Genomic DNA, 22,014 nt, shown 5'->3' with positions numbered 1-22,014 from the left:
CCAAACTGCCTCTGGAAGCAATATCAGCTTCATGAAATGGGTTTCCATGGCCAAGCAGCCGCACACATGCCTAAGATCACCATGCTCAATGCCAAGCTTCGGCTGGAGTGGTGTAAAGCTCCCCACCATTGGACTCTTGAGCAGTAGAAACACGTTCTATGGAGTGATGACTCACGCTTCACCATCTGGCAGTCTGACGGACAAATCTGGGTTTGGTAGATGCCAGGAGAACGCTACCTGCCTCAATGCATAGTGCCAACTGTAAAGTTTGGTGAAGGAGGAATAATGGTCTGGGGCTATTTATCATGGTTCGGGATAGGCATCTTTGTTCCAGTGAAGGGATTCTTAACGCTACAGCATTCAATTCTAGGCGATTCTGTGCTTCCGACTTTGTGGCAACAGTTTGGGGAAGGCCCTTTCCTGTTTCATCATGGCAATGCCCCCGTGCACAAAGCAAGGTCTATACAGACATAGTTTGTCGATCGGTGTGGAAGAACTTGACTAGCCTGCACAGAGCCCTGACCTCAACGTCATCGAACACCTTTGGGATGAATTGGAACGCCGACCGTGAGCCAGACCTAATCGTCCAACATCAGTGCCCGACCTCACTAATTCTCTTGTGGCTGAATGGAAGCAAGTCCCCACAGTAATGTTCCAACATCTAGTGGAAATCCTTCCCAGAAGAGTGGAGGCTAATAGCAGCAAAGGGGGACCCTCTCCATATACCCTCTCCACCCTCTCCATATTAATGCCTACGTACTTGTGATCATCTAGTGTATCAGTACATAGTCTATCTAGGTCTATTCAATAATAAAGATATATTTCATGGCTGTGTCTCGTCATAGTCCCCTTTTGTGCCCCTTTTTTTCTGGTTGTATTGCTAGCTTGAGTTACCTGGGGTGGCAGAGTTCCATGTAGTCGTGGCTCTTTTAATACTGTGTGTTTCCCAGCCTCTGTTCTGAACCTGGGGACTGTGAAGAGACCTCTGATTGCATATCTTATGTTGTACCGATGAGTGTCTGAACTGTGTGCCATCTGCTTGAACAGACAGTTCAGTACCTTCAACACCTCGCACAAAGACCAGTAGTGATGCTGTCAATCTCTCCTCAGCTTTGAGCCAGTAGAGACTGACATACATGTTACTGACACTCTCCCTCCGTGTACATCTAAGTGCGATAGGTGCTGCTTTGTTCTGGACCAACTGCAATTGACTTATGTCCCTCTTTGCAGTACAGTCGTGGCCAAAAATCTTGAGAATGACACAAATATACATTTTCACAAACTCTGCTGCATCAGTGTCTCTAGATATTTTTGTCTGATGTTACTATGAAATACTGAAGTATAATTACAAGCATTTCAAAAGTGTCAAAGGCTTTTATTGAGAATTACATGAAGTTGATGCAAAGAGTCAATATTTGCAGTGTTGACCCTTCTTTTTCAAGACCTCTGCAATCCGCCCTGGCATGCTGTCAATTAACTTCTGGGCCACATCCTGACTGATGGCAGCCCATTCTTGCATAATCAATGCTTGGAGTTTGTCAGAATTTGTGGGGTTTTGTTTGTCCACCTGCCTCTTGTGCATTGACCACACGTTCTCAATGGGATTAAGGTCTGGGGAGTTTCCTGGCCATGGACCCAAAATATCAATATTTTGTTCCCCGAGCCACTTAGTTATCACTTTTGCCTTATGGCAAGGTGCTCCATCGTGCTAGAAAAGGCATTGTTCGTCAACAAACTGTTCCTGGGTGGTTGGGAGAAGTTGCTCTCTGAGGATGTGTTGGTACCATTCTTTTATTCATGGCTGTGTTCTTAGGCAAAATTGTGAGTGAGCCCACTCCCTTGGCTGAGAAGCAACCCCACACATGAATGGTGCTTTACTGTTGGCATGACACAGGACTGATGGTAGCGCTCACCTTGTCTTCTCCGTACAAGCTTTTTTCCAGATGCCCCAAACAATCGGAAAGGGGATTCATCAGAGAAAATGACTTTACCCCAGTCCTCAGCAGTCCAATCCCTGTACCTTTTGCAGAATATCAGTCTGTCCCTGATGTTTTTCCTGGAGAGAAGTGGCTTCTTTGCTGCCCTTCTTGACACCAGGCCATCTTCCAAAAGTCTTCGCCTCACTGTGCGTGCAGATGCACACCTGCCTGCTGCCATTCCTGAGCAATCTCTGTATTGGTGGTGCTCCGATTCCGCAGCTAAATCAACTTCAGGATACGGTCCTGGAGCTTGCTGGACTTTCTTGGGCGCCCTGAAGCCGCCTTCACAACAATTGAACCACTCTCCTTGAAGTTCTTGATGATCCAATAAATGGTTGATTTAGGTGCAATCTTACTGGCAGCAATCTCCTTGCCTGTGAATCCCTTTTTGTGCAAAGAAATGATGATGGCACGTGTTTCCTTGCAGGTAACCATGGTTGACAGAGGAAGAACAATGATTCCAAGCACCACCCTCCGTATAAAGCGTCCAGTCTATTATTCTAACTCAATCAGCATGACAGAGTGATCTCCAGCCTTGTCCTCGTCAACACTCACACATGTGTTAACGAGAGAATCACTGACATTATGTCAGCTGGTCCTTTTGTGGCGGGGCTGAAATGCAGTGGAAATGTTTTTGGGGATTCAGTTCATTTGCATGGCAAAGAGGAACTTTGCAATTAATTGCAATTCATCTGATCACTCTTCATAACATTCTGCAGTACATGCAAATTGTCATCATACAAACTGAGGCAGCAGACTTTGTGAAAAGTAATTTTTGTGTCATTCTCAACTTTTGGCCACGACTGTACATGACCACACAGTTGGGCAGTAGTCCAGGTGCGACAACTAGAGCCTATAAGACCCATCTGGTCGACTGAGATGCCAGAAGGCAGAGCAACGCCCTATCATAGACAGACCTCTTCCCATTTTAATAACCATTGAGTCTATATGTTTTGACCATGACAGCTTGCTATCTAGGGTTACACCCAGCAGTTTAGTCTCCTCAACTTTCTCAGTCGCCAAATTATTCAAAAATAGATCTAAATGAGCTTTGAGCAGATTATTCGTTTTTAGAGAGATTTAGCACTCATGGCTTTGCTTTGCTAAAGAAAGCAGTGTCCACATTCCCATTCATGCAATATCATGTGCTGTTTTCTTTGCCCTCCTCTCTACTAGGATGTGCTGCTGTGTGTTTGACAGTCTCACACAGCGTCCCCAGCCTACCTCCCTCAAGGACTTGGACAGTAACTTGGTTAAGGTTTAATTTAGAGTCCCCCACTTCTCCTCCTCTCCTTTAATATCCTCAGTGAGATGAGGAGTGGATTCTTGCTGTGAAAAAGCTCTCCCTCTGCTCTGCTTGGGGTTGCAGATGGGTCAGTCTCTGGTCTGGTTGGACAGGCTAACATAACGAAGGCACTGGGAAGTTCTCTCGAGCATCATTCTCAGGTACAGATAAAGCCGTTCGCCTTGGATGTCAGCCAGCAGGACCAGGTAAACATGGCCAGGGAACACCGTACAGGCCAGGAAGCGAACAGTGATTTTATTCCATGCTTCTGACATTCAATTTGATTAGTGTACCATAGTTTCTAGTCTGTCTTTGTCTGTGTGTATGGTATGTGTCTGTGTGCACGGCTGTGTGCAGTAATGTGCTTGTTTGTCAATGAGTCAGCTTATGATGAGTGAGTGGTTCGTGCTCTATGGTTCCACAGCACTGCAGCCTCATAAAAGCCTCCTCCAGCTCCCCTTCTCTGCTTTAAATGCCGGTCTCAGTCGGACGGTTCCTGGAAAGCGCTAAGGGAGAGAGGTGTCTGAAGTCTGCAGGAAGATGCTCTATGATCACTTCCTGTCATGGGGCCATGTCAAACGTGCGGGTCCAGGGTCTTTGTTTGCTGAGTATAGGCCTACGTGTTTATCAGGGGCAAAACTCCATGAGTCATCCGTGAACCACAGCCTTGAGAGAGAACGAAAGAGACAGAGGAAGGGAGACGGCCTCCTCCTTCCTAAGCGGAGCTGCGGGGGAGCACGTTGCTCTCCTCACCATTCTGTACACAGATACGCTTACGCACATACATTTATACACGCATGCCCCGCCCCTGTACTCTTGCATGTGCTCGTATGCACTACGGCGACTGCAGTGTCCCGAATTATAAACGGCAGCATTCCTCTGTCTCAATGTAAACAGGCGTGCTGCTGGTAAACCAGGAATAACTCCATGCACATGCAGTTGAGCCTACACAGGCCAGCAGACAAAAGGGTCTCCCTCACTCCTTGCCTTCTTTCAGCCCGACTGTTCGGCGTCTTTATACTCTTAGTAGGGTTTGTTGTGACCTATTGGCCTAGGAAGTTCTGAACTACAGTAAATCATGACGCTAACCTGGATAACTGCTTCTAAGACATGTCTTCCCTAAACGTGGCATTTTCCTTGTCAGATTACAGCGCTGCCCTGTTTGTAGATGATACTGAGGTCGCCTGAAGTAAACGCGATTGTGTCAGAATGACATATGAACATGTACACTGGGTCTGTTTTCTTACAGATAGCAGAGCACTGCTTGGTCTTATGACACTTCTTCATGTTCTGAATCAATGCTTCTGCCTTTTGATGTTGACAGGCTCGGCTCAAGGCATTACAGTACAGTGTTGTAGAACGATGCTGTGTAAAATGTTATCCCAGACTTGGCTCCTCTGACCTTGTGGTCTTTTTGTCTGAATAACGACGTCTCTGTTAAATGTTTCCATTTTTCTGCCCTTGCGCTTCTGCTCCTGGAGTTATTTGGAGAGTTTTCGCTGGGTTCTTTGAACCTCTGTGACCTGCGGCATTGTCAAGGATGCCGGTAAACAAAGCTTTGGTGGCTCTCCAAACTGGAGCATTCAACCGCAACCCAAAATAACTAAAAACGAACTGCAAGGGGAAAACAAGAAAGTATATCGCTCGGTCCATGGGGGGCCAGGCTTTCATGTTTAGCTGAAGACCGTGTGTTTTGCATTTGCTCCTCTCTGTACATTCCTCAGTTTTTTGTGAGGTATGAGGGAATGGGGGATTTATCCATGAAAAAGGCCCCCTCTCCAATATTGGCAAGTCCAGCATTCCTGTCACAATCCCTTTACCCCCCCTCTCCTGCCAAAATGAGAGGCTCTGATCGTGTGTGTGTGAGGTGGTGTGCGTCTTTGTGAAAATGCAAAGTTTGTCGAATGCGTGCGTGGTTATGAAGTGTTCGTTCGTATGTGTATGAAAGATGGTCTGTGAATGTAGATGTGTTTAGGGTTGTGTGTGTGTGCATGTTTTTGATTTACGATGTTCCCTGCCCTTGGGTTCCCTGTGAGGGTTATGAGACACAGCACCAGATCAGGATCAGCTCTGCTGTTTTGACTTGACTTAAATCACGTTTCCGGCGGCCATTCTGATTTTCCCAGTTGACCAAATAAATCCCAACAAAGCTCATGGAGATAAGTACCAATTTCCTGTGTGTGGAGTTCTTTTGGGTCCGAATTGGGTCCTTTCAGATTTTCTCCTTTTCCCATCCAGTCTCTCTGTTCTCAATATGAGCCATTTTATTTGGGCCCTTAAGTCCCCAGTTCTACTGGATGTATTGTACTATCTGCCAGAATGCCATGCTTATCTCTAATGCTCCATTGAATACAACTTATTTTATTTCAGACAGACCCCAGTACAGATGCGTTCTGTGAGTGGTGTAAAAATGGGAGAAAAAAATTGTCAGCTGCGCTCTAGCTGTTTCAGAAATTAAATGTCTGTTTTTTTGGACTCGCCATGGTGCTTGACTAATAGATGTTGCATTTTAAAGCCAAGACAATTTGATTTTATGCAACAAAATCCCATGGTTTCATTCAATACGTTTGTAGATGTTGTTCCCGGAAACTCTGGGATGTAATCTGGAGCAGGAATGCAAAACATGAAATGACCAATAAATTGACAAATTGGAACATTCTGACAATTGTCAGGATTATATAAGCATATTGGAAGCATATGTTCCAACGCTGCAGTGGCCTTGATAGGGAAAGTATGGCTGGTGCCAACCCTGAAGATTAAATGACTTGTAATTTTTGCAATCGACTATCAGATTTTGCTCGTACGTAATGTTTTTTGGAGAGGTGCACTGCCCAGACCTTCTTGACCCATAGAGATGTAACGGGTGCACTGCCCAGACCTTCTTGACCCATAGAGATGTAACGGGTGCACTGCCCAGACCTTCTTGACCCATAGAGATGTAACGGGTGCACTGCCCAGACCTTCTTGACCCATAGAGATGTAACGGGTGCACTGCCCAGACCTTCTTGACCCATAGAGATGTAACGGGTGCACTGCCCAGACCTTCTTGACCCATAGAGATGTAACGGGTGCACTGCCCAGACCTTCTTGACCCATAGAGATGTAACGGGTGCACTGCCCAGACCTTCTTGACCCATAGAGATGTAACGGGTGCACTGCCCAGACCTTCTTGACCCATAGAGATGTAACATTGTCATGCTGTGTCCTGACCTCACCTCTCCGATGTTGTGTGACCCACAGGACTGCTCCAGCTCTGAAGAGTACACGGTCGCCTCCGCCCTGCTGCCCCTGACGACGGCCTTTTACCGGGTGAGTGACTGACTGACTGGGAGATTCCATTCCACAGAGCTCTTCTCCTCTCTCACACAGACAGAGCAGATAGAGAGTCAGCCAGCAGGTCCTTTTGATTATATTGCTCAATCAAGTGCAGGACGGCCTGGCATTCACCACAAGCTGGCCGTCCTAACGGAGGGTATTTATAACCTGGGGGGCAATAATAGAAAAGGGATGGGGTGTGATATCCCAGCTGTCCTGGCACTGGTCCTGTTCTGAAGGTTGCCTCTGGTGCATGCAGCATGCTTTGACCTCATGTCAGGAGCTGTGTTCCAAGCAGGACAAAAGACTTCCCAGGCCTCCGACCATGCAGCTCTGGGACAGGGGAGTGTCCCGTTTGTTCTCAGACGAGCCACATTAGGGTAAAGGGGGTGAGAACTGTACTTCACACCAAATCCCAGAGGGCCGCTGTGGTTTGTGGTTTCCAACTTCTCGTGATTAAACTCGGTTGCTGTGGCGCACACTGCAAATCTCTCCCCAACGCTCTGCTGTTGCCACAGTGACAGATACAATTGTGAGCTGTTGCCCTGCATTGGGTACAGACCCTAAGAGACAGAATTTGGACCTCGCCCACTCTCTGCCATTATATGACTCACCCTGTTTTTACAGGACAGGCTGATGTAACGCTCTGAGATAAGCCTGCTCTCTGTTTCCCAGCCAGGGTAACCATTGGAAATGTACACTTATAGTAAGTTATCTAAATAAAACCAAGGGAATTGTCTCTGTTTGTTGATACAGGTGTACAGTGTGACCTATGTAATGGGGGTGAGAGCAGAGTTGTCTCTGTACACAACCTGAGTAAAGTGGTCACAGACCTCACTACAGCACATTGTTGTTAGTTTGGTTTGTTGCTGTAACGGAGTAACAGTGTCTCTCTGTGACCGTCAAGTTGTCAACACAACACTGTGACCCTAGGCTCCAGCTTTCTGCCTCTTCATTAAGACATCTGAAAGCCATTGCCCAAACGCATTGGATTTCCTGTCGTTTTTTCCCCCCGTTTCCCCATTTTACGTAACCATAAAATCTGATTAAATGGTTACGTTAAAGGACCTTTATCACCAGGTTTTCAGAAAGAGACACGAATCCTGAGAGGCGTCTCATTCTCGACGGAGCAGTTTCTGGCACGGGAGGAATAAGAAGGAATGATATCGTGAGCTCCAGAACGCAACAGATTTCTCCCAGATTTCCAAAGGAATGGCATTAACTGTAGAGTCCAGCATGTGGTCACGCAAATGGCGAAAAGCAAGAGCACAGGAATCCACCACGGTCCATATTGTGTAATCTCCTGTGTGATGAAAAAACGCTGGAAAAACAACGTATCCCAAAAAACCAGAGCACCTTGTGATGGTTCACAACGCTCCGCAGAGATTCTCGGGATAATCTCAGCATCGCACGATAGTCAATTACATCCTTTTGCAAAATGTCTGTTGGCCTGCTTTACTCTACCCCCCATCCTGCCACATTTCCCAAAAGTCTTTGACTTTACCACACTGACTGTTATGGGGCTGTTCAAAGCATGCCTTGCAGCAGATGAAGTAGCCAGTGGTTCTGTAAGTGTTGGGTTTACCCCATGCTATAGTAGAGGACCATGACAGTCTACTATAGGACACTGCTGAGAGAACCATTTGTAAGGGAACAGAGGGAGTGTCTTCTCTCTGTATCCAGGTGACAATCGTGACAAAATAGCAGATGAAATGTGCAATCCTTTTTCAGTGGTACATGTGTTTTGTTACGAAGCCAAAAAGAGAACATTTCAACCAGAACCGTTTGTTTCTTTGCCATGGAATGGTTTTGACACCGGTCTTCTGGTCAAGATTATTTGCGTACCTTTTCATGGAAGATTAGCTCTAATATCATTCATCATGGACTTTATTACACTACCAAGGAAAACAACACGTTTCGGGTACATGTTGCACATCTGTGTCCAAGTACTCCTTACCTCCTAGCTTCAGTACTCAACTGCTAAGCCCTCCAAACACAGCCTTACTGCAACAGCACACTGTCCTTACGTCAAGACAACCTGCTGTCAGTAGATCCCATTTATATTTCCTAGAAGGTGAAGCTGATCTGATAGGTGTTTTACCTGTGGGTCACGCCAGGGGAGGAGAACCTTTAATACAATGGTAGTTAAAACTGTGCCAGAGGTATCCCCGGAAAGGCATTTGGACAGCTGGATTCCCACACACACAAAACCTGTCTGTAATCTCCATAGAAAGACTTAGTTAATCAGTGCTCAAGTGGCTTTGAGTGATTAGGCTAGTCTTTTACACCTTTTACGTAATCACAGTAACCCTGGCTTGCCTCTTGAATTTGCTGCATAGTTTCATTATAAACATGTTCTTATTTTGGAGTAGAGCAGGCCTATTGCTTTCCTTAAGTGGAATTCCATCCGTGTAAATCGTGAACTGTACATAATATACAGTCTTGCAGTGGCAAGGCGTGCCGTTGACAACATCCGCTTTGCTGATTACCGTATCGTTTTTTTATTTACTTCAGCCAGTCCTCATGCTCAGTCCACAGGAGTATATAGTTTTACATCCCCTCCACTCTCAACCCCTCCCAACGAGGTCAGTTGGCTTAAGGCCCTTTCCTATTAAAACCGCTGCTTCACCTGTACCTGTCATCCATCACTCCTCATTGGCGTCTTCTCCAGAGCCTCTCGGCCCGTCAACCTCTGCTGCCCGCAGTAACTACAACGAGACGAGGGGATCGGGTCTGGAAGAAATTAGGTCAGGGCTTCACCTTCTGGGTTTCATCACCACAGTATGTAATGTGTTCAATCATCACAATGCCCCCATCTGAAGGCTGCCCCCAGAATCAGACTCTAAATTAACATGACCCTTTTATAGTCACATATTTCTAGTAAATCTCCTAAGTCTTAAGTTAGAGTGAAAATTCATGAAAGCCTTATGAGGTTTTTCTCAACTTAATCTGAAGAATATAGACTGACCTGTCACGGTGGTGTTCTTTCAGTCACAGTGCTGCTGCCCAACCTCTCCTCACTACAGAATGTGAGAAGCTTCCCAGCAATGTGCCCGCTCCCACAGAGTGTTTGTGGGAGAGACGTGTGTGTTTTTGGTTTGTGTTTTGGGCAAATGTTCAAACTGAAGAGCCGCCTTTTATTGACCTATATTCTATATTCTGCCCCTTCCTTCCCTCTGTCTGTCTGGTGTCTGGCAGGCTGCACAGTGAGGTCTGTCTGGTGTCTGGCAGGCTGCACAGTGAGGTCTGTCTGGTGTCTGGCAGGCTGCACAGTGAGGTCTGTCTGGTGTCTGGCAGGCTACACAGGGAGGTCTGTCTGGTGTCTGGCAGGCTGCACAGGGAGGTCTGTCTGGTGTCTGGCAGGCTGCACAGTGAGGTCTGGCTGGTGTCTGGCAGGCTGCACAGTGAGGTCTGGCTGGTGTCTGGCAGGCTACACAGTGAGGTCTGTCTGGTGCCTGGCAGGCTGCACAGTGAGGTCTGTCTGGTGTCTGGCAGGCTGCACAGTGAGGTCTGGCAGGCTGCACAGTGAGGTCTGTCTGGTGCCTGGCAGGCTGCACAGTGAGGTCTGGCAGGCTGCACAGTGAGGTCTGTCTGGTGCCTGGCAGGCTGCACAGTGAGGTCTGGCAGGCTGCACAGTGAGGTCTGCCTGGTGCCTGGCAGGCTGCACAGTGAGGTCTGTCTGGTGCCTGGCAGGCTGCACAGTGAGGTCTGGCAGGCTGCACAGTGAGGTCTGTCTGGTGCCTGGCAGGCTGCACAGTGAGGTCTGTCTGGTGTCTGGCAGGCTGCACAGTGAGGTCTGTCTGGTGCCTGGCAGGCTGCACAGTGAGGTCTGGCAGGCTGCACAGTGAGGTCTGTCTGGTGCCTGGCAGGCTGCACAGTGAGGTCTGTCTGGTGTCTGGCAGGCTGCACAGTGAGGTCTGTCTGGTGTCTGGCAGGCTGCACAGTGAGGTCTGTCTGGTGTCTGGCAGGCTGCACAGTGAGGTCTGTCTGGTGCCTGGCAGGCTGCACAGTGAGGTCTGTCTGGTGCCTGGCAGGCTGCACAGTGAGGTCTGTCTGGTGCCTGGCAGGCTGCACAGTGAGGTCTGGCAGGCTGCACAGTGAGGTCTGTCTGGTGCCTGGCAGGCTGCACAGTGAGGTCTGTCTGGTGCCTGGCAGGCTGCACAGTGAGGTCTGGCAGGCTGCACAGTGAGGTCTGTCTGGTGCCTGGCAGGCTGCACAGTGAGGTCTGGCAGGCTGCACAGTGAGGTCTGTCTGGTGTCTGGCAGGCTGCACAGTGAGGTCTGTCTGGTGTCTGGCAGGCTGCACAGTGAGGTCTGTCTGGTGTCTGGCAGGCTGCACAGTGAGGTCTGTCTGGTGTCTGGCAGGCTGCACAGTGAGGTCTTGCAGGCTGCACAGTGAGGTCTGTCTGGTGCCTGGCAGGCTGCACAGTGAGGTCTGTCTGGTGCCTGGCAGGCTGCACAGTGAGGTCTGTCTGGTGTCTGGCAGGCTGCACAGTGAGGTCTGGCAGGCTGCACAGTGAGGTCTGTCTGGTGCCTGGCAGGCTGCACAGTGAGGTCTGTCTGGTGCCTGGCAGGCTGCACAGTGAGGTCTGTCTGGTGCCTGGCAGGCTGCACAGTGAGGTCTGTCTGGTGTCTGGCAGGCTGCACAGTGAGGTCTGGCAGGCTGCACAGTGAGGTCTGTCTGGTGTCTGGCAGGCTGCACAGTGAGGTCTGTCTGGTGTCTGGCAGGCTGCACAGTGAGGTCTGTCTGGTGTCTGGCAGGCTGCACAGTGAGGTCTGTCTGGTGTCTGGCAGGCTACACAGTGAGGTCTGTCTGGTGTCTGGCAGGCTGCACAGTGAGGTCTGTCTGGTGTCTGGCAGGCTACACAGTGAGGTCTGTCTGGTGTCTGGCAGGCTACACGGTGAGGTCTGTCTGGTGTCTGGCAGGCTGCACAGTGAGGTCTGTCTGGTGTCTGGCAGGCTACACAGTGAGGTCTGTCTGGTGTCTGGCAGGCTACACAGTGAGGTCTGTCTGGTGTCTGGCAGGCTACACAGTGAGGTCTGTCTGGTGCCTGGCAGGCTGCACAGTGAGGTCTGGCAGGCTGCACAGTGAGGTCTGTCTGGTGCCTGGCAGGCTGCACAGTGAGGTCTGTCTGGTGTCTGGCAGGCTGCACAGTGAGGTCTGTCTGGTGCCTGGCAGGCTGCACAGTGAGGTCTGGCAGGCTGCACAGTGAGGTCTGTCTGGTGTCTGGCAGGCTACACAGTGAGGTCTGTCTGGTGCCTGGCAGGCTGCACAGTGAGGTCTGGCAGGCTGCACAGTGAGGTCTGTCTGGTGCCTGGCAGGCTGCACAGTGAGGTCTGTCTGGTGTCTGGCAGGCTGCACAGTGAGGTCTGTCTGGTGCCTGGCAGGCTGCACAGTGAGGTCTGGCAGGCTGCACAGTGAGGTCTGTCTGGTGCCTGGCAGGCTGCACAGTGAGGTCTGTCTGGTGTCTGGCAGGCTGCACAGTGAGGTCTGTCTGGTGTCTGGCAGGCTGCACAGTGAGGTCTGTCTGGTGTCTGGCAGGCTGCACAGTGAGGTCTGTCTGGTGCCTGGCAGGCTGCACAGTGAGGTCTGTCTGGTGCCTGGCAGGCTGCACAGTGAGGTCTGGCAGGCTGCACAGTGAGGTCTGTCTGGTGTCTGGCAGGCTGCACAGTGAGGTCTGTCTGGTGCCTGGCAGGCTGCACAGTGAGGTCTGTCTGGTGCCTGGCAGGCTGCACAGTGAGGTCTGGCAGGCTGCACAGTGAGGTCTGTCTGGTGCCTGGCAGGCTGCACAGTGAGGTCTGTCTGGTGTCTGGCAGGCTGCACAGTGAGGTCTGTCTGGTGTCTGGCAGGCTGCACAGTGAGGTCTGTCTGGTGTCTGGCAGGCTGCACAGTGAGGTCTGTCTGGTGCCTGGCAGGCTGCACAGTGAGGTCTGTCTGGTGCCTGGCAGGCTGCACAGTGAGGTCTGGCAGGCTGCACAGTGAGGTCTGTCTGGTGTCTGGCAGGCTGCACAGTGAGGTCTGTCTGGTGCCTGGCAGGCTGCACAGTGAGGTCTGTCTGGTGCCTGGCAGGCTGCACAGTGAGGTCTGGCAGGTTGCACAGTGAGGTCTGTCTGGTGCCTGGCAGGCTGCACAGTGAGGTCTGTCTGATGCCTGGCAGGCTGCACAGTGAGGTCTGGCAGGCTGCACAGTGAGGTCTGTCTGGTGCCTGGCAGGCTGCACAGTGAGGTCTGGCAGGCTGCACAGTGAGGTCTGTCTGGTGCCTGGCAGGCTGCACAGTGAGGTCTGTCTGGTGCCTGGCAGGCTGCACAGTGAGGTCTGTCTGGTGCCTGGCAGGCTGCACAGTGAGGTCTGTCTGGTGCCTGGCAGGCTGCACAGTGAGGTCTGTCTGGTGCCTGGCAGGCTGCACAGTGAGGTCTGTCTGGTGCCTGGCAGGCTGCACAGTGAGGTCTGGCAGGCTGCACAGTGAGGTCTGTCTGGTGCCTGGCAGGCTGCACAGTGAGGTCTGGCAGGCTGCACAGTGAGGTCTGTCTGGTGCCTGGCAGGCTGCACAGTGAGGTCTGGCAGGCTACACAGTGAGGTCTGTCTGGTGCCTGGCAGGCTGCACAGTGAGGTCTGGCAGGCTGCACAGTGAGGTCTGTCTGGTGCCTGGCAGGCTGCACAGTGAGGTCTGTCTGGTGCCTGGCAGGCTGCACAGTGAGGTCTGTCTGGTGCCTGGCAGGCTGCACAGTGAGGTCTGTCTGGTGCCTGGCAGGCTGCACAGTGAGGTCTGGCAGGCTGCACAGTGAGGTCTGGCAGGCTGCACAGTGAGGTCTGTCTGGTGCCTGGCAGGCTGCACAGTGAGGTCTGTCTGGTGCCTGGCAGGCTGCACAGTGAGGTCTGTCTGGTGCCTGGCAGGCTGCACAGTGAGGTCTGTCTGGTGCCTGGCAGGCTGCACAGTGAGGTCTGTCTGGTGTCTGGCAGGCTGCACAGTGAGGTCTGGCAGGCTGCACAGTGAGGTCTGTCTGGTGCCTGGCAGGCTGCACAGTGAGGTCTGTCTGGTGCCTGGCAGGCTGCACAGTGAGGTCTGTCTGGTGTCTGGCAGGCTGCACAGTGAGGTCTGTCTGGTGTCTGGCAGGCTGCACAGTGAGGTCTGTCTGGTGTCTGGCAGGCTGCACAGTGAGGTCTGTCTGGTGTCTGGCAGGCTACACAGTGAGGTCTGTCTGGTGTATGGCAGGCTGCACAGTGAGGTCTGTCTGGTGTCTGGCAGGCTGCACAGTGAGGTCTGTCTGGTGTCTGGCAGGCTGCACAGTGAGGTCTGTCTGGTGTCTGGCAGGCTGCACAGTGAGGTCTTGCAGGCTGCACAGTGAGGTCTGTCTGGTGCCTGGCAGGCTGCACAGTGAGGTCTGTCTGGTGCCTGGCAGGCTGCACAGTGAGGTCTGTCTGGTGTCTGGCAGGCTGCACAGTGAGGTCTGGCAGGCTGCACAGTGAGGTCTGTCTGGTGCCTGGCAGGCTGCACAGTGAGGTCTGTCTGGTGCCTGGCAGGCTGCACAGTGAGGTCTGTCTGGTGCCTGGCAGGCTGCACAGTGAGGTCTGTCTGGTGCCTGGCAGGCTGCACAGTGAGGTCTGTCTGGTGTCTGGCAGGCTGCACAGTGAGGTCTGGCAGGCTGCACAGTGAGGTCTGTCTGGTGTCTGGCAGGCTGCACAGTGAGGTCTGTCTGGTGTCTGGCAGGCTGCACAGTGATGTCTGTCTGGTGTCTGGCAGGCTGCACAGTGAGGTCTGTCTGGTGTCTGGCAGGCTACACAGTGAGGTCTGTCTGGTGTATGGCAGGCTGCACAGTGAGGTCTGTCTGGTGTCTGGCAGGCTACACAGTGAGGTCTGTCTGGTGTCTGGCAGGCTACACAGTGAGGTCTGTCTGGTGTCTGGCAGGCTGCACAGTGAGGTCTGTCTGGTGTCTGGCAGGCTACACAGTGAGGTCTGTCTGGTGTCTGGCAGGCTACACAGTGAGGTCTGTCTGGTGTCTGGCAGGCTACACAGTGAGGTCTGTCTGGTGTCTGGCAGGCTACACAGTGAGGTCTGTCTGGTGTCTGGCAGGCTACACAGTGAGGTCTGTCTGGTGTCTGGCAGGCTACACAGTGAGGTCTGTCTGGTGTCTGGCAGGCTACACAGTGAGGTCTGTCTGGTGCCTGGCAGGCTACACAGTGAGGTCTGTCTGGTGCCTGGCAGGCTACACAGTGAGGTCTGTCTGGTGTCTGGCAGGCTACACAGTGAGGTCTGTCTGGTGCCTGGCAGGCTACACAGTGAGGTCTGTCTGGTGCCTGGCAGGCTACACAGTGAGGTCTGTCTGGTGTCTGGCAGGCTGCACAGTGAGGTCTGTCTGGTGCCTGGCAGGCTACACAGTGAGGTCTGTCTGGTGTCTGGCAGGCTACACAGTGAGGTCTGTCTGGTGCCTGGCAGGCTACACAGTGAGGTCTGTCTGGTGCCTGGCAGGCTACACAGTGAGGTCTGTCTGGTGCCTGGCAGGCTACACAGTGAGGTCTGTCTGGTGTCTGGCAGGCTGCACAGTGAGGTCTGTCTGGTGTCTGGCAGGCTGCACAGTGAGGTCTGTCTGGTGCCTGGCAGGCTACACAGTGAGGTCTGGCAGGCTGCACAGTGAGGTCTGGCAGGCTGCACAGTGAGTTCTGGCAGGCTGCACAGTGAGGTCTGGCAGGCTGCACAGTGAGGTCTGGCAGGCTGCACAGTGAGGTCTGGCAGGCTGCACAGTGAGGTCTGGCAGGCTGCACAGTGAGGTCTGTCTGGTGCCTGGCAGGCTACACAGTGAGGTCTGTCTGGTGCCTGGCAGGCTACACAGTGAGGTCTGTCTGGTGTCTGGCAGGCTGCACAGTGAGGTCTGTCTGGTGTCTGGCAGGCTGCACAGTGAGGTCTGTCTGGTGCCTGGCAGGCTACACAGTGAGGTCTGGCAGGCTGCACAGTGAGGTCTGGCAGGCTGCACAGTGAGGTCTGGCAGGCTGCACAGTGAGGTCTGGCAGGCTGCACAGTGAGGTCTGGCAGGCTGCACAGTGAGGTCTGGCAGGCTGCACAGTGAGGTCTGGCAGGCTGCACAGTGAGGTCTGGCAGGCTGCACAGTGAGGTCTGTCTGGTGTCTGGCAGGCTGCACAGTGAGGTCTGGCAGGCTGCACAGTGAGGTCTGGCAGGCTGCACAGTGAGGTCTGGCAGGCTGCACAGTGAGGTCTGGCAGGCTGCACAGTGAGGTCTGTCTGGTGTCTGGCAGGCTGCACAGTGAGGTCTGGCAGGCTGCACAGTGAGGTCTGGCAGGCTGCACAGTGAGGTCTGTCTGGTGCCTGGCAGGCTGCACAGTGAGGTCTGTCTGGTGCCTGGCAGGCTGCACAGTGAGGTCTGTCTGGTGCCTGGCAGGCTGCACAGTGAGGTCTGTCTGGTGCCTGGCAGGCTGCACAGTGAGGTCTGTCTGGTGCCTGGCAGGCTGCACAGTGAGGTCTGTCTGGTGTCTGGCAGGCTACACAGTGAGGTCTGTCTGGTGTCTGGCAGGCTGCACAGTGAGGTCTGTCTGGTGTCTGGCAGGCTGCACAGTGAGGTCTGTCTGGTGCCTGGCAGGCTGCACAGTGAGGTCTGTCTGGTGCCTGGCAGGCTGCACAGTGAGGTCTGTCTGGTGCCTGGCAGGCTGCACAGTGAGGTCTGTCTGGTGTCTGGCAGGCTACACAGTGAGGTCTGTCTGGTGCCTGGCAGGCTGCACAGTGAGGTCTGTCTGGTGTCTGGCAGGCTGCACAGTGAGGTCTGTCTGGTGTCTGGCAGGCTACACAGTGAGGTCTGTCTGGTGTCTAGCAGGCTGCACAGTGAGGTCTGTCTGGTGTCTGGCAGGCTGCACAGTGAGGTCTGGCTGGTGTCTGGCAGGCTGCACAGTGAGGTCTGTCTGGTGCACAGTGAGGTCTGTCTGGTGCACAGTGAGGTCTGGCAGGCTGCACAGTGAGGTCTGTCTGGTGTCTGGCAGGCTGCACAGTGAGGTCTGTCTGGTGTCTGTCAGGCTACACAGTGAGGTCTGTCTGGTGTCTGGCAGGCTACACAGTGAGGTCTGTCTGGTGTCTGGCAGGCTACACAGCGAGGTCTGTCTGGTGTCTGTCAGGCTACACAGTGAGGTCTGTCTGGTGTCTGGCAGGCTACACAGTGAGGTCTGGCTGGTGTCTGGCAGGCTACACAGTGAGGTCTGTCTGGTGTCTGGCAGGCTACACAGTGAGGTCTGGCTGGTGCCTGGCAGGCTACACAGTGAGGTCTGGCTGGTGCCTGTCAGGCTACACAGTGAGGTCTGGCTGGTGTCTGGCAGGCTACACAGTGAGGTCTGGCTGGTGTCTGGCAGGCTACACAGTGAGGTCTGTCTGGTGTCTGGCAGGCTGCACAGTGAGGTCTGGCTGGTGTCTGGCAGGCTACACAGTGAGGTCTGTCTGGTGTCTGGCAGGCTACACAGTGAGGTCTGTCTGGTGTCTGGCAGGCTGCACAGTGAGGTCTGTCTGGTGTCTGGCAGGCTGCACAGTGAGGTCTGTCTGGTGTCTGGCAGGCTACACAGTGAGGTCTGTCTGGTGTCTGGCAGGCTGCACAGTGAGGTCTGTCTGGTGTCTGGCAGGCTGCACAGTGAGGTCTGGCTGGTGTCTGGCAGGCTGCACAGTGAGGTCTGTCTGGTGCACAGTGAGGTCTGTCTGGTGCACAGTGAGGTCTGGCAGGCTGCACAGTGAGGTCTGTCTGGTGTCTGGCAGGCTGCACAGTGAGGTCTGTCTGGTGTCTGTCAGGCTACACAGTGAGGTCTGTCTGGTGTCTGGCAGGCTACACAGTGAGGTCTGTCTGGTGTCTGGCAGGCTACACAGTGAGGTCTGTCTGGTGTCTGTCAGGCTACACAGTGAGGTCTGTCTGGTGTCTGGCAGGCTACACAGTGAGGTCTGGCTGGTGTCTGGCATGCTACACAGTGTGGTCTGTCTGGTGTCTGGCAGGCTGCACAGTGAGGTCTGGCTGGTGTCTGGCAGGCTGCACAGTGAGGTCTGTCTGGTGTCTGTCAGGCTACACAGTGAGGTCTGTCTGGTGTCTGGCAGGCTACACAGTGAGGTCTGTCTGGTGTCTGGCAGGCTACACAGTGAGGTCTGTCTGGTGTCTGTCAGGCTACACAGTGAGGTCTGTCTGGTGTCTGGCAGGCTACACAGTGAGGTCTGGCTGGTGTCTGGCAGGCTACACAGTGAGGTCTGTCTGGTGTCTGGCAGGCTACACAGTGAGGTCTGGCTGGTGCCTGGCAGGCTACACAGTGAGGTCTGGCTGGTGCCTGTCAGGCTACACAGTGAGGTCTGGCTGGTGTCTGGCAGGCTACACAGTGAGGTCTGTCTGGTGTCTGGCAGGCTACACAGTGAGGTCTGTCTGGTGTCTGGCAGGCTGCACAGTGAGGTCTGGCTGGTGTCTGGCAGGCTGCACAGTGAGGTCTGTCTGGTGCACAGTGAGGTCTGTCTGGTGCACAGTGAGGTCTGGCAGGCTGCACAGTGAGGTCTGTCTGGTGTCTGGCAGGCTGCACAGTGAGGTCTGTCTGGTGTCTGTCAGGCTACACAGTGAGGTCTGTCTGGTGTCTGGCAGGCTACACAGTGAGGTCTGGCTGGTGTCTGGCAGGCTACACAGTGAGGTCTGTCTGGTGTCTGGCAGGCTACACAGTGAGGTCTGGCTGGTGCCTGGCAGGCTACACAGTGAGGTCTGTCTGGTGCCTGTCAGGCTACACAGTGAGGTCTGGCTGGTGTCTGGCAGGCTACACAGTGAGGTCTGTCTGGTGTCTGGCAGGCTACACAGTGAGGTCTGTCTGGTGTCTGGCAGGCTGCACAGTGAGGTCTGGCTGGTGTCTGGCAGGCTGCACAGTGAGGTCTGGCAGGCTGCACAGTGAGGTCTGGCAGGCTGCACAGTGAGGTCTGTCTGGTGTCTGGCAGGCTGCACAGTGAGGTCTGGCAGGCTGCACAGTGAGGTCTGGCAGGCTGCACAGTGAGGTCTGTCTGGTGCCTGGCAGGCTGCACAGTGAGGTCTGTCTGGTGCCTGGCAGGCTGCACAGTGAGGTCTGTCTGGTGCCTGGCAGGCTGCACAGTGAGGTCTGTCTGGTGCCTGGCAGGCTGCACAGTGAGGTCTGTCTGGTGCCTGGCAGGCTGCACAGTGAGGTCTGTCTGGTGTCTGGCAGGCTACACAGTGAGGTCTGTCTGGTGTCTGGCAGGCTGCACAGTGAGGTCTGTCTGGCAGGCTGCACAGTGAGGTCTGTCTGGTGTCTGGCAGGCTGCACAGTGAGGTCTGTCTGGTGCCTGGCAGGCTGCACAGTGAGGTCTGTCTGGTGCCTGGCAGGCTGCACAGTGAGGTCTGTCTGGTGTCTGGCAGGCTACACAGTGAGGTCTGTCTGGTGTCTGGCAGGCTGCACAGTGAGGTCTGTCTGGTGTCTGGCAGGCTGCACAGTGAGGTCTGTCTGGTGTCTGGCAGGCTACACAGTGAGGTCTGTCTGGTGTCTAGCAGGCTGCACAGTGAGGTCTGTCTGGTGTCTGGCAGGCTGCACAGTGAGGTCTGGCTGGTGTCTGGCAGGCTGCACAGTGAGGTCTGTCTGGTGCACAGTGAGGTCTGTCTGGTGCACAGTGAGGTCTGTCTGGTGCACAGTGAGGTCTGGCAGGCTGCACAGTGAGGTCTGTCTGGTGTCTGGCAGGCTGCACAGTGAGGTCTGTCTGGTGTCTGTCAGGCTACACAGTGAGGTCTGTCTGGTGTCTGGCAGGCTACACAGTGAGGTCTGTCTGGTGTCTGGCAGGCTACACAGTGAGGTCTGTCTGGTGTCTGTCAGGCTACACAGTGAGGTCTGTCTGGTGTCTGGCAGGCTACACAGTGAGGTCTGGCTGGTGTCTGGCAGGCTACACAGTGAGGTCTGTCTGGTGTCTGGCAGGCTACACAGTGAGGTCTGGCTGGTGCCTGGCAGGCTACACAGTGAGGTCTGGCTGGTGCCTGTCAGGCTACACAGTGAGGTCTGGCTGGTGTCTGGCAGGCTACACAGTGAGGTCTGGCTGGTGTCTGGCAGGCTACACAGTGAGGTCTGTCTGGTGTCTGGCAGGCTGCACAGTGAGGTCTGGCTGGTGTCTGGCAGGCTACACAGTGAGGTCTGTCTGGTGTCTGGCAGGCTACACAGTGAGGTCTGTCTGGTGTCTGGCAGGCTGCACAGTGAGGTCTGTCTGGTGTCTGGCAGGCTGCACAGTGAGGTCTGTCTGGTGTCTGGCAGGCTACACAGTGAGGTCTGTCTGGTGTCTGGCAGGCTGCACAGTGAGGTCTGTCTGGTGTCTGGCAGGCTGCACAGTGAGGTCTGGCTGGTGTCTGGCAGGCTGCACAGTGAGGTCTGTCTGGTGCACAGTGAGGTCTGTCTGGTGCACAGTGAGGTCTGGCAGGCTGCACAGTGAGGTCTGTCTGGTGTCTGGCAGGCTGCACAGTGAGGTCTGTCTGGTGTCTGTCAGGCTACACAGTGAGGTCTGTCTGGTGTCTGGCAGGCTACACAGTGAGGTCTGTCTGGTGTCTGGCAGGCTACACAGTGAGGTCTGTCTGGTGTCTGTCAGGCTACACAGTGAGGTCTGTCTGGTGTCTGGCAGGCTACACAGTGAGGTCTGGCTGGTGTCTGGCATGCTACACAGTGTGGTCTGTCTGGTGTCTGGCAGGCTGCACAGTGAGGTCTGGCTGGTGTCTGGCAGGCTGCACAGTGAGGTCTGTCTGGTGCACAGTGAGGTCTGTCTGGTGCACAGTGCGGTCTGGCAGGCTGCACAGTGAGGTCTGTCTGGTGTCTGGCAGGCTGCACAGTGAGGTCTGTCTGGTGTCTGTCAGGCTACACAGTGAGGTCTGTCTGGTGTCTGGCAGGCTACACAGTGAGGTCTGTCTGGTGTCTGGCAGGCTACACAGTGAGGTCTGTCTGGTGTCTGTCAGGCTACACAGTGAGGTCTGTCTGGTGTCTGGCAGGCTACACAGTGAGGTCTGGCTGGTGTCTGGCAGGCTACACAGTGAGGTCTGTCTGGTGTCTGGCAGGCTACACAGTGAGGTCTGGCTGGTGCCTGGCAGGCTACACAGTGAGGTCTGGCTGGTGCCTGTCAGGCTACACAGTGAGGTCTGGCTGGTGTCTGGCAGGCTACACAGTGAGGTCTGTCTGGTGTCTGGCAGGCTACACAGTGAGGTCTGTCTGGTGTCTGGCAGGCTGCACAGTGAGGTCTGGCTGGTGTCTGGCAGGCTACACAGTGAGGTCTGTCTGGTGTCTGGCAGGCTACACAGTGAGGTCTGTCTGGTGTCTGGCAGGCTGCACAGTGAGGTCTGTCTGGTGTCTGGCAGGCTGCACAGTGAGGTCTGTCTGGTGTCTGGCAGGCTACACAGTGAGGTCTGTCTGGTGTCTGGCAGGCTGCACAGTGAGGTCTGTCTGGTGTCTGGCAGGCTGCACAGTGAGGTCTGGCTGGTGTCTGGCAGGCTGCACAGTGAGGTCTGTCTGGTGCACAGTGAGGTCTGTCTGGTGCACAGTGAGGTCTGTCTGGTGTCTGTCAGGCTACACAGTGAGGTCTGTCTGGTGTCTGGCAGGCTACACAGTGAGGTCTGTCTGGTGTCTGGCAGGCTACACAGTGAGGTCTGTCTGGTGTCTGTCAGGCTACACAGTGAGGTCTGTCTGGTGTCTGGCAGGCTACACAGTGAGGTCTGGCTGGTGTCTGGCAGGCTACACAGTGAGGTCTGTCTGGTGTCTGGCAGGCTACACAGTGAGGTCTGGCTGGTGCCTGGCAGGCTACACAGTGAGGTCTGTCTGGTGCCTGTCAGGCTACACAGTGAGGTCTGGCTGGTGTCTGGCAGGCTACACAGTGAGGTCTGTCTGGTGTCTGGCAGGCTACACAGTGAGGTCTGTCTGGTGTCTGGCAGGCTGCACAGTGAGGTCTGGCTGGTGTCTGGCAGGCTACACAGTGAGGTCTGTCTGGTGTCTGGCAGGCTACACAGTGAGGTCTGTCTGGTGTCTGGCAGGCTGCACAGTGAGGTCTGTCTGGTGCACAGTGAGGTCTGTCAGGCTACACAGTGAGGTCTGTCTGGTGTCTGGCAGGCTACACAGTGAGGTATGTCAGGCTACACAGTGAGGTCTGTCAGGCTACACAGTGAGGTCTGTCTGGTGTCTGGCAGGCTGCACAGTGAGGTCTGTCTGGTGTCTGGCAGGCTACACAGTGAGGTCTGTCTGGTGTCTGGCAGGCTACACAGTGAGGTCTGTCTGGTGTCTGGCAGGCTACACAGTGAGGTCTGTCTGGTGTCTGGCAGGCTACACAGTGAGGTCTGTCAGGCTACACAGTGAGGTCTGTCAGGCTACACAGTGAGGTCTGTCTGGTGTCTGGCAGGCTGCACAGTGAGGTCTGTCTGGTGTCTGGCAGGCTACACAGTGAGGTCTGTCTGGTGTCTGGCAGGCTACA

At 54.3% G+C, this 22,014-nt stretch overlaps 1 protein-coding gene across 3 annotated transcripts in view; it reads left to right on the top strand.

Moving 5' to 3' along the window:
* LOC139563327 (myotubularin-related protein 13-like) overlaps nt 1–22,014 on the top strand; it is a 196,483-nt gene that overhangs the window by 95,710 nt on the left and 78,759 nt on the right. For all 3 annotated transcript variants that reach the window (XM_071381953.1, XM_071381952.1, XM_071381951.1), the window contains exon 17: nt 6,505–6,573. In XM_071381953.1, the coding sequence (XP_071238054.1) occupies nt 6,505–6,573 (69 nt within the window). The remainder of the gene's footprint in view (nt 1–6,504; nt 6,574–22,014) is intronic.

The sequence above is a fragment of the Salvelinus alpinus genome, chromosome 33 (genome assembly GCF_045679555.1).
Source record: "Salvelinus alpinus chromosome 33, SLU_Salpinus.1, whole genome shotgun sequence".
In the NCBI taxonomy this organism is placed as follows: domain Eukaryota; kingdom Metazoa; phylum Chordata; class Actinopteri; order Salmoniformes; family Salmonidae; genus Salvelinus; species Salvelinus alpinus.
This window is presented reverse-complemented; position numbering and strand designations above follow the sequence as displayed.